Source organism: Physella acuta, unplaced genomic scaffold, assembly GCF_028476545.2.
Source record: "Physella acuta isolate Inbredline_101_S28 unplaced genomic scaffold, ASM2847654v3 ptg001618l, whole genome shotgun sequence".
Classification (NCBI taxonomy): domain Eukaryota; kingdom Metazoa; phylum Mollusca; class Gastropoda; family Physidae; genus Physella; species Physella acuta.
The window spans coordinates 334305-345253 of NW_026733132.1; the positions used below are offsets into that span (position 1 = coordinate 334305).

The 10949-nt window shown below is 37.8% G+C and overlaps 1 protein-coding gene across 1 annotated transcript; it reads right to left on the reverse strand.

Moving 5' to 3' along the window:
* Nucleotides 1-132: 132 nt before the first annotated feature.
* On the reverse strand, nt 133-10236 carry LOC131929351 (carbohydrate sulfotransferase 11). The gene is made up of 6 exons (XM_059285468.1): nt 10101-10236; nt 7283-7429; nt 5825-5911; nt 3983-4044; nt 3201-3332; nt 133-1098 (listed from the first exon to the last, which is right to left on the reverse strand). Exons 2-6 carry the CDS (start codon nt 7425-7427, stop codon nt 397-399), a joined length of 1128 nt encoding a protein of 375 aa, XP_059141451.1. The 5' UTR covers nt 7428-7429; nt 10101-10236; the 3' UTR covers nt 133-396.
* Between the last annotated feature and the right edge of the window lie 713 nt (nt 10237-10949).

Sequence of the window (10949 nt, forward strand, 5' to 3'; positions counted from 1 at the left end):
CCTTTACAATGGTTAAAAAAAACAAAGGGAAAAACAAAACAAAAGAATCATAAATAACATTTTAAATAAAAATTTTGGGCCCAACAATTCCCCCCCCCCCCCCCCCGCTCCCTCTTAGTCCCCTCCCTGCCACAGTAAACTTGCAAGGGCCATTCGAACTGTTAAAATGCCATAAGTAATAAAACAGATAGTGTTAGTTACCTCACAAGTAAAAGACAGTTACAAATAGTGTTTGTGGTTTAGAATACAACTAACGTTGGCCAAATAAGTTACGTTATAATCTTAAGGTTTTCTTAATGATAATGCACAAACAATCGCTGAATGAATACTTCTTAAACAGGTTTGAAGAGGAAAATGTGAAAAAAACACGTATTCCGGTTAGACTGTAGCATTTAATTAAACTAACATCGTTTTAATAACATTTGGAAGGTGAAAGTTAAAAATAGCGTAATCTGGAAAATACATTTGGTAAAGTTTCCTTAAGACAGGTTTGGACAACTGGGAGTAGAATTTTTTTAAGAACAGATCTGTTTTATGAAAACTGTGCACTGTTGATTCATTGGAAATCTGTACCATTCCAGTTAGTCTCGTTTCTTTTAATATATGGGTCATGTCTTTCCCGAAACTTGTTAGTTTTCCCACATAATCATAATTGATCTGACACGGGAAACAAAGCTCATAGAAGGGCTGCCAGTGGCCGTTCATAGGAACTTTCCGTTCCTGGTCAAGCAAGTAGCTGACAAACTCTGTAAACGTTACACCACCTGTTTCTGTTAAATTAGTTCTATACTTTGACACAAGCTTTTTGTTTAAGTAAGCGAAGTAACTAGACGCCGGTCTCAAGAATTTGTTTCGGTACGCCGATATTAGGCGTTCAAAAGGATCTCTGACGAAGACGAATTTATAATAGTTTTTCACTCTTTGAATTATTTCTGGCAGCGGTAATGCGCTGAGGTGTGCCTGCAGCTTATTCAGTTTGTAATGGACGTCCTCGGATGGGATTTGACTGGGATTTGAACTATTCGTTTTGCCTGCTATAACTGCAAATATTTTTCCAATATTTGTAGATGCAACTTTTGCGATTTGACAGTATAGGATCTAGAGACGAAAATTAAAGTGCAAACATTAGGCATTAAAAAATTAAACACATTTTTATTTGTATGAGCGAGTGTATGTAGGCCTAGCTAATATATAAAACATGTTAATTACTGTTTCGAGCTCAGTGGTCATTAGGACAGATGAGACATAATCTATTTCTGTTATCTCGGCATAAGAAGAGGTACTGTGGTCAGTTCAATGGCCAAAATAGATAGACCTACTTAGTTTCACATAAAAGAAATATGTCTTAGTAACTTCACTGTTTCCTAAATACAACCTAACAGAGCAAGTAGGACCTAGTATGTAACTTAACTCTCAGTATTAATACTATTTACATTGTTGAAATTTATTTAACGGAACTAATGCTTTATATATTTTTTAAAAGTGTCGTATATACAACACAAAATAAGATGATGCCCCACTTCATGTAAAACAGTGGCGTAACAACATATGTTTTAAATTTCAAACAATTGTAAATGTTTGCACTAATTGTTAGTGCAAACATTTATAATTGTATATATTTAGACATTACTTTTGGTAATTATCTATTATATTTGACACAAATATATCACAATATACTTGTATTAAAGCCATAATAATAAGTCACATTTTTTCACATTACTAGCCTCGGCCGATTTTACGCACCTAAAACGATAGATTATTAATCATTTTAAACGGCGCGGCCCTCCGCTAAAATTCGCGGCCACAAAGTGGCCCTCGAGCCCAAACAATCTCCACTAACAGAAACCTATTCTATAACACGTTCTTAAAGATGTTTGTTTTAAAATACAAGAATAGATCACAGGACTGTACACTGTATTTTTTCAGCACTAGTACCTTAAAACAACAATATTCAGAGAATGAAGTTTCAAACAATGGCGTCGCTAGGTCGGGTGTTACTCGATGCAGCACATCAATGTGTCACCCCCCCCCCCCCCAATTTAAAAAAAATATTAATAGTTACATTGTTGGGGAGGGGGGCATAGTAATTGTGACCTTATTGGAGTGGGGGTACAGTACTAGTTACCTTATTGGAGTGGGGGTACAGTACTAGTTACCTTGTTGGGGTGGGGTACAGTACTAGTTACCTTGTTGGGGTGGGGTACAGTACTAGTTACCTTATTGGAGTGGGGGTACAGTACTAGTTACCTTATTGGAGTGGGGGTACAGTACTAGTTACCTTGTTGGGGTGGGGTACAGTACTAGTTACCTTGTTGGGGTGGGGTGCAGTACTAGTTACCTTGTTGGAGTGGGGGTACAGTACTAGTTACCTTGTTGGAGTGGGGGTACAGTAATAGTTACCTTGTTGGGGTGGGGTACAGTACTAGTTACCTTGTTGGGGTGGGGGTACAGTACTAGTTACCTTGTTGGAGTGGGGGTACAGTAATAGTTACCTTGTTGGGGTGGGGTACAGTACTAGTTACCTTGTTGGGGTGGGGGTACAGTACTAGTTACCTTGTTGGGGTGGGGGTACAGTACTAGTTACCTTGTTGGAGTGGGGGTACAGTACTGGCTATCTTGTTGGGGTGGGGGTACAGTACTAGTTACCTTGTTGGAGTGGGGGTACAGTACTAGTTACCTTGTTGGGGTGGGGGTACAGTACTAGTTACCTTGTTGGGGTGGGGGTACAGTACTAGTTACCTTGTTGGGGTGGGGGTACAGTACTAGTTACCTTGTTGGGGTGGGGGTACAGTACTAGTTACCTTGTTGGGGTGGGGGTACAGTACTAGTTACCTTGTTGGGGTGGGGGTACAGTACTAGTTACCTTGTTGGGGTGGGGGTACAGTACTAGTTACCTTGTTGGGGTGGGGGTACAGTACTAGTTACCTTGTTGGGGTGGGGGTACAGTACTAGTTACCTTGTTGGAGTGGGGGTACAGTACTAGCTATCTTGTTGGGGTGGGGGTACAGTACTAGTTACCTTGTTGGAGTGGGGGACAGTACTAATTACCTTGTTGGGGTGGGGGTACAGTACTAGTTACCTTGTTGGAGTGGGGGTACAGTACTAGCTATCTTGTTGGGGTGGGGGTACAGTACTAGTTACCTTGTTGGAGTGGGGGTACAGTACTAGCTATCTTGTTGGGGAGGGGACTCAGTAGTTACCTTGTGTTGATCATCTACCAGCACCTTGTCGACCATATGGGGCTGTATCTCAGCTGGATTAGTGTTGATACCCAGGCTGGAGCAAGCAAGCCGAGTGTGATTCCTCCAGCTGTTGACTGCACCTGGCCAATCCTGCAACCACGTCATTCTTTTTTTTTCATTTCAAACAAGATGTTCAATAACAAAAAGAGCAACAACAAAACAACAAAATAATAAACAAACAAACAATAACTATCAAACTAGGCATACTACGTAAGCAGGACCAACCATGTTAAAGTAAAAATCTTAAAAACTCTAACAAGGACTAAAAGCCTCAAACTTATAACACAAATGTTGTCTGTCAGCATTTTAACAACTTTCTTTCCGTTGGAGGGGGGGGGGGGGTAATAGTTTAAAACTTAAAACACATAGGGCTATTAGTAACGAATAAGAAAAAAAATCGTCTTGATTATTTAACTGTAGAATTTGTAGAGCCTACTAGAAAATTGTCTTTCCAAATGAAGTCAGGAGGCGTTAAAATTTATAAGGTTAAAAAAATTATTTCTCTCAACGCGGGGGTTCTCTGCCCTTTCTAGTAAAGCTTTCTTATCGGACAATCTTCTCAAACTTGTATTGTGATAATACACCCACAACGGTGGAAAGAAATTAATTTGATAAATTTTGGAGGCATATTAATTGCAAGATATCATCATACAGATGCATCCGATCAAACAAGACTAGATTAAAAATTAAAACTCAACATTAAATTGCGCAATGTGTTAATAATATCTAGAGCTCGTTACGTTGTAGTATGGAGGAATGTTCTCGACGTTATTCCGAATATCAGATGTGTCAAGCGATGGTTCTGTTAAACAAATAAAAAACAAACATATTAAGAGCTGTGTCAAAATTAGTTCTTAATTCATATATTTTTAGGTATTAAAAAATACCATAGAACGCTAAGTATTTATTCAGAAGTCTATTAACAAAAACAAAAATAAAATACATTCAGGAAAAAAAAATGCCTCAAGAGTCAAAACAAAAGCCACAACGGACAAAACAAATGCCATTAGCAATAAACAAGGGGTCAAACAATTACTTCAAGGACAAAACTTACACTTCCAGGACCTAAATAAATAGTTCAAGAACAGAACAAATAATTCAGGGATCAAACAAATGAACATAATATGAACAGTATGAATAAATGAACACACATTTTTTCCCGTAGCACGTTGCATTTTGACAAGTCAAGCACTTGGTGTATAAAAAAGGTGAATAAACTGTCCTACAGAACAACCTTGAAAGATACACCTATACGGTCTGTTGAGTTCCAGAAATCACGCGTTATGTGTAGTAAAACACAAGGAATAATTCCTTACAGTTATCACGCTCTCTTTCTCTCTCTCTCTCTCTCTCTCTCTCTCTCTCTCTCTCTCTCTCTCTCTCTCTCTCTCTCTCTGTGTTGACCAAATTTCATACACGTCTACATCTGCAACTACATTGTTTACATGCTTGCCTGCCTGTTTGTACGTCTGTCCGTTTGTCCGTTTGTCCATCGGTCCGTCCGTCCGACCGACCGACTGTCTGTCCTGCGGTCTGTCTGTGTAAAATTTTATATTCGCCCATAAATGATAAGTAAATAAATGAATGAGTATATAAATAAATAAACGAATGAACGAATGAAGAAATGAAAGAATAAAGGAATGTCCGAACAAAGGAATGTACGAATGAACGAATTAAGAAATGAAAGAATGAATGAATGAATGAATGTGTGTGCGTGTACGTATGATTGTGTGTATGAGTGTATTTAGGTAAGAGTGGGGTTGGGGGGGGGGGGAGGGGTGAAGGGGATATTTGCGAACAAGGCTCGATTTTTTTCTGCATAGTGCACTTGAAGTGTGCTGAGCGAGGTTGGCGCACTTAGAAATGGCAAGAGATAAAATTATATTTACATTTGTAAAAATTAAAGCCGTTTGGGAACCATCGTTTGCACTCATTGTTATATTTTTGTATCGAATATAAGTAGTTGGAAACAGGTTTAGAATTATTTTATTGATTCAACTATTTTGAAAAACTGCCCTCAACCTCTCCTTGAAATCAATCGGAATGGCCAGGGAGAGTAAAACAATACATGTCAGAACAACTGTTTTGCATGATGAAAATACATAATAGTGATATATGGTGTATGCTTGGTGTATAGCATAGTATTGTATTTATATTAAATAATATAACATCCCCAATCACCACAACACCCTGACTCTACTATTCCAAATTTAAAATAAAAGTGTTTGCTAAAATTACTATTATATTACTGGTACTTAAAAAAAAAATTTCTAGCTTTAATGGAACCAGAAGTAATTTTGTACTTCTTACACACGTTATAAAATATTCAATTTTGGTTGAAAAATATGCTTTCTGGCAACAAAAATGTGGAACCGTTTGGAAGTTGAAGGCGAAGAAAAACTAAATTTCATAAAAGTTCACGTGATCATAATAGTTTGGAATGTCGCACAAAATCAAGAAAAGTTTCAGAATTTGGTCCATGGGAGGTGATACTGGCCAATGAGTGCATTGGCCGACTTTACCGTAAAATTTCTATATTTATATCAGCTAGGAATCAAGATCTAGTGCGTGTACAAACTTACTAGTTTGGTAAAGACCTGGACCGCTCGAAATATTTTGATGACAAATTTTTTGAACAACTTCATATAGAACTTGCTCTGTCTCGTGATCTGTTGAATTACAGTTATGTTTTAGTTAATCAAATATTTGTTAATGTCATCATAAACTAAACTTTCACAAACATATTAAGGGGGTCATCCATAAATGACGTCACGCTTTTTTTGGACGATTTTTACCTCCACCCTCCCCTCCGTCACACGTCGTCACAAAAAGCCAGACACCCCCCCCCCCCCAAATGCAACACACCTCCGCCTACAACATCCATCAAAATTGCAGTTGAATTTCGATTTAAACATCGATATTTTTTCTAAAATCTTGTCTGAACTCTGTCAAAATAGAGTATTTTAATGATTTCCTACTACAATTTATTAAAACAGTTTTCCAAAACGCGAAATAACGTCTAAAATTCGTTTTCTAACATTGCTTTTTTATAATGCAAAAGTGTGACGTCGCACTATCTGAACCCCCCCCCCCCCCCTCCCCCTCATCACACACCCGTCACAAAATTACGGACCCCCTCCCCCTACGAGTGTGACGTCATTTATGGACGACCCCTAAGAGGTTTTTGGTAAAAGAGGATTGGCATATAACCAGGGGTTTGATATGTGATAATATTATGAAAAGTGAGCGGGATTTCATGTAACTATTGATGTATGTATATATGTATATATGTATATATGTATATATGTATATATATATATATATATTATATATATATATATATATATATATATATATATATATAATCTAGATACATCTTTAAATTGTGTTGTATTTCTTGTATTGTATGCGATCATTTAAGGTAGTATGTATCTAATTATTATCTTTTTTTAGGAAAGATATTTTAGTAGAGCAAACTTTGTGAGAAAAAAAAAAGAAAATACCGTCCAATCAACCGCATTGAATCGACGAATTTAGATCTTTCGATTACATTTTTTTGGATGCAAATCCAGAAAGAAAAGAAGGCTGAAGTCCGAATGGCCCAAATCTTGCTGACACCTCATACTTAATTAGCTATCTACTTTAATAATACAATTACAAACGAAGAATGAAAAAAAAAGAGCTTTGGACGAAATGACTGTTTAAATAAACCTCCCTACATGAGGACCATCGTCAATATTTTTCTCGATATGTTGCACCAAATGGCAGTAGCAAATTCTACTCCAAGCACAGCGGGATTCTGAACTTATATCTCCTTAACAAAAAACTGACAAAACTCAAGTAAGTCTTAAAAAATGCACCATGTCTATGGGACAGTTTGTGCTGTATGATCTTTGGTCAGTCTATGGGATAGTTTGTTCCGTTCGACCTTTCAATGCCGCGCACTGAGTTACGGAAAAGCCACATTGTTATACACATAAATATGTTCATTAACACAAGACCATTTTAGCACATACTCTACTTCAGCACACTTTATGTACCTTTAAAAAAAAATCTTTTCTTTAAATTGTCATTTTGCACGTTTGGCTTGGTAAAGATTAGGTTGTTGTACAGTAGAACGAGGGCTGCTCCAAAGCAAATTCCGAGCAGCAGCTGACAGCTCACAGAAGAATGCCGGAGTCTCATCTCTAGAAATCACAAACAACTTTAAGTGGTCTAATAAACTTGTTCTTTACATCAACATTATCCTAATATATAAAAGCCCATGTGCGTACTTCTCTTTCTCTCTGTCCGCAACATTTTTGAGGCTATGTGATCAGTATGTTCAGCGATATATGGAGAACTTAAAGATACGGACTTTTGTTGAAAATAATATGTTGGATGTTTTAAATGTATAAACTTAATTTTATTTAAAGAAGGAAAATAAAAATAAAGGCATATCCAAATGTAGAAACACATTTTAAATTATGCTGTGACAAGAACGCAAAAATGTGACATCATGTTTAAACTACTGACAGTTCACTAAACTAGTTTTAGAATATGAAGAAATGAACTATTTCATTCAAATTTAATTTAGATCTATAGATCTACTTATCAAGACGTACGCTATGAAATGTATACCATTGTATCGGTCATTGAACAGCCGGGTTTTTAACTAAATCATTTAAGTATCTTAATCAGTGTGCATTTACTATGGTGTTGTGTTAACTAATAATGTATATCATTTGGTTTTTCTAATAGTATTGGTAGCCTATGTTAGTTTTAATGTGACGGATTTTTAGCTATTTAGTTATTTCTTTGCTTTGTCACTAATATCGTTCAACATTGCGTTTTGACCAATAACTGTTTTATAAAACATTCTTCTCAAACAAGTCTAACATTAAAATATATAGGCCTATAATTAAGGCATACAGACGGCTAGTTCATTAATAACAGTGAAATGTAAAATATTTGAGTTTATAGAGTTTTTTTTAGGCTGTAAAGCCTCCCCTCCACATTCCTCTTCTCACCTATTGTTACAGCAGTAGAGAGCCACCCAATCTGGTCAGTCTATGGAACAGTTTGTACTGTATGATCTTTGGTCAGTCTATGGGACAGTTTGTACTGTATGATCTTTAGTCAGTCTATGGGACAGTTTGTACTGAATGATCTTTGGTCAGTCTATGGGACAGTTTGTACTGTATGATCTTTGGTCAGTCTATGGGACAGTTTGTACTGTATGATCTTTGGTCAGTCTATTGGACAGTTTGTACTGTATGATCTTTGGTCAGTCTATTGGACAGTTTGTACTGTATGATCTTTGGTCAGTCTATGGGACAGTTTGTACTGTATGGTCTTTGGTCAGTCTATGGGACAGTTTGTACTGTATGGTCTTTGGTCAGTCTATGGGACAGTTTGTACTGTATGATCTTTGGTCAGTCTATGGGACAGTTTGTACTGTATGATCTTTGGTCAGTCTATGGGACAGTTTGTACTGTATGATCTTTGGTCAGTCTATGGGACAGTTTGTACTGTATGATCTTTGGTCAGTCTATTGGACAGTTTGTACTGTATGATCTTTGGTCAGTCTATGGGACAGTTTGTACTGAATGATCTTTGGTCAGTCTATGGGACAGTTTGTACTGTATGATCTTTGGTCAGTCTATGGGACAGTTTGTACTGTATGGTCTTCGGTCAGTCTATGGGACAGTTTGTACTGTATGATCTTTGGTCAGTCTATGGGACAGTTTGTACTGTATGATCTTTGGTCAGTCTATGGGACAGTTTGTACTGTATGATCTTTGGTCAGTCTATGGGACAGTTTGTACTGAATGATCTTTGGTCAGTCTATGGGACAGTTTGTACTGTATGATCTTTGGTCAGTCTATGGGACAGTTTGTACTGTATGGTCTTTGGTCAGTCTATGGGACAGTTTGTACTGAATGATCTTTGGTCAGTCTATGGGACAGTTTGTACTGTATGATCTTTGGTCAGTCTATGGGATAGTTTGTACTGTATGATCTTTGGTCAGTCTATGCGACAGTTTGTACTGTATGATCTTTGGTCAGTCTATGGGACAGTTTGTACTGAATGATCTTTGGTCAGTCTATGGGACAGTTTGTACTGTATGATCTTTGGTCAGTCTATGGGATAGTTTGTACTGTATGATCTTTGGTCAGTCTATGGGACAGTTTGCACTGTATGATCTTTGGTCAGTCTATGGGACAGTTTGTACTGAATGATCTTTGAACAGTCTATGGGACAGTTTGTACTGAATGATCTTTGAACAGTCTATGGGACAGTTTGTACTGTATGATCTTTGGTCAGTCTATGGGATAGTTTGTACTGTATGATCTTTGGTCAGTCTATGGGACAGTTTGTACTGTATGATCTTTGGTCAGTCTATAGGACAGTTTGTACTGAATGATCTTTGGTCAGTCTATGGGACAGTTTGTACTGTATGATCTTTGGTCAGTCTATGGGAAAGTTTGTGCTGTATGATCTTTGGCCAGTCTATGGGACAGTTTGTACTGTATGATCTTTGGTCATTCTATGGGACAGTTTGTGCTGTATGATCTTTGGTCAGTCTATGGGACAGTTTGTACTGTATGATCTTTGGTCAGTCTATGGGATAGTTTGTGCTGTATGATCTTTGGTCAGTCTATGGGACAGTTTGTGCTGTATGATCTTTGGTCATTCTATGGGACAGTTTGTGCTGTATGATCTTTGGTCAGTCTATGGGACAGTTTGTGCTGTATGATCTTTGGTCAGTCTATGGGATAGTTTGTACCGTTCGACCTTTCAATGCCGCGCACTGAGTTACGGAAAAGCCACATTGTTATGCACATAAATATGTTCATTAATCGGGTTTATGCATACATTTTGAAGAAAAGTGTGTCCCAGTTTTCGTCCACAAGAAAGCAAATAATTAGATTGACTTTTCAACTTGTGTTGGTCTATTGACTGTAATACACATCAAGTATATTATTCTTATGTCCACCATAACTTCTGTTTTATTCACAATAAGTCCGAATTATGGCCGAATAGAATAAAAATCTATATATATAATTCTCTTCTTCGAGCCGTTAGAAAACAAGCTGCAAACGCTCTCCCTACCTCCCCACCCCTACATGGTTTTAGTGAGCTGTGTTCACTAAAACCGTGTTCAATGTTTACAAGCAGAGCCAACGATTTTAAACGTAGGGGGGGGGGGAGGGGAAAGGGGGGGGGGAAGGGGGGGGGAAGGGGGGGGGGAAGGGGGGGGGAAGGAAGGGGGGGGGGGGGGGGGGGGTGTTATGGTCCTTAACGAGCTACTTATAGTGTTTTAAAGAAATATTTTCAGTGTCAGCGTTGGTACTGTCGAATTCACAAATTATGAATTATTGAAAATTAGAAACAACTAAATAGCGGCGTATGTTATGCCGCGGGCCGGCTCGTATTTTTTAATTCACATTAGATCAGTTCATTAAGGCAACTTTCGTTGCTGAAATAGTGGGCGGGTGAGAGGTGGTAGTGACCTTCAGGTCACACCCTGTTTGTTCAGCTAGTTGTGCCGCTTGTCAAACAACCATTGAATCGCTTCCATTCACGCCGTGCTCTGATCAATTCAAATTATTTATCAATAACTTTTTCTTTTGGTTCCTGCCAGCACTTGCCTTACGCAACTTGCTCTAGCTAACGTTTGTAAAATATAACCACCTTGTATTTAAGTGCCTTTGACACTAACAG

Coding starts and splice junctions, on each gene's coding strand:
- LOC131929351 (XM_059285468.1), bottom strand. CDS start 7,427: ATGAGACTCCGGCATTCTTCTGTGAGCTGTCAGCTGCTGCTCGGAATT. Junction 4,045..5,824: donor TCCAGGTCTTTACCAAACTA/GTAAGTTTGTAC, acceptor TTTGTTTAACAG/AACCATCGCTTGACACATCT. Junction 1,099..3,200: donor TGGTAGATGATCAACACAAG/GTAACTACTGAG, acceptor TTTCGTCTCTAG/ATCCTATACTGTCAAATCGC.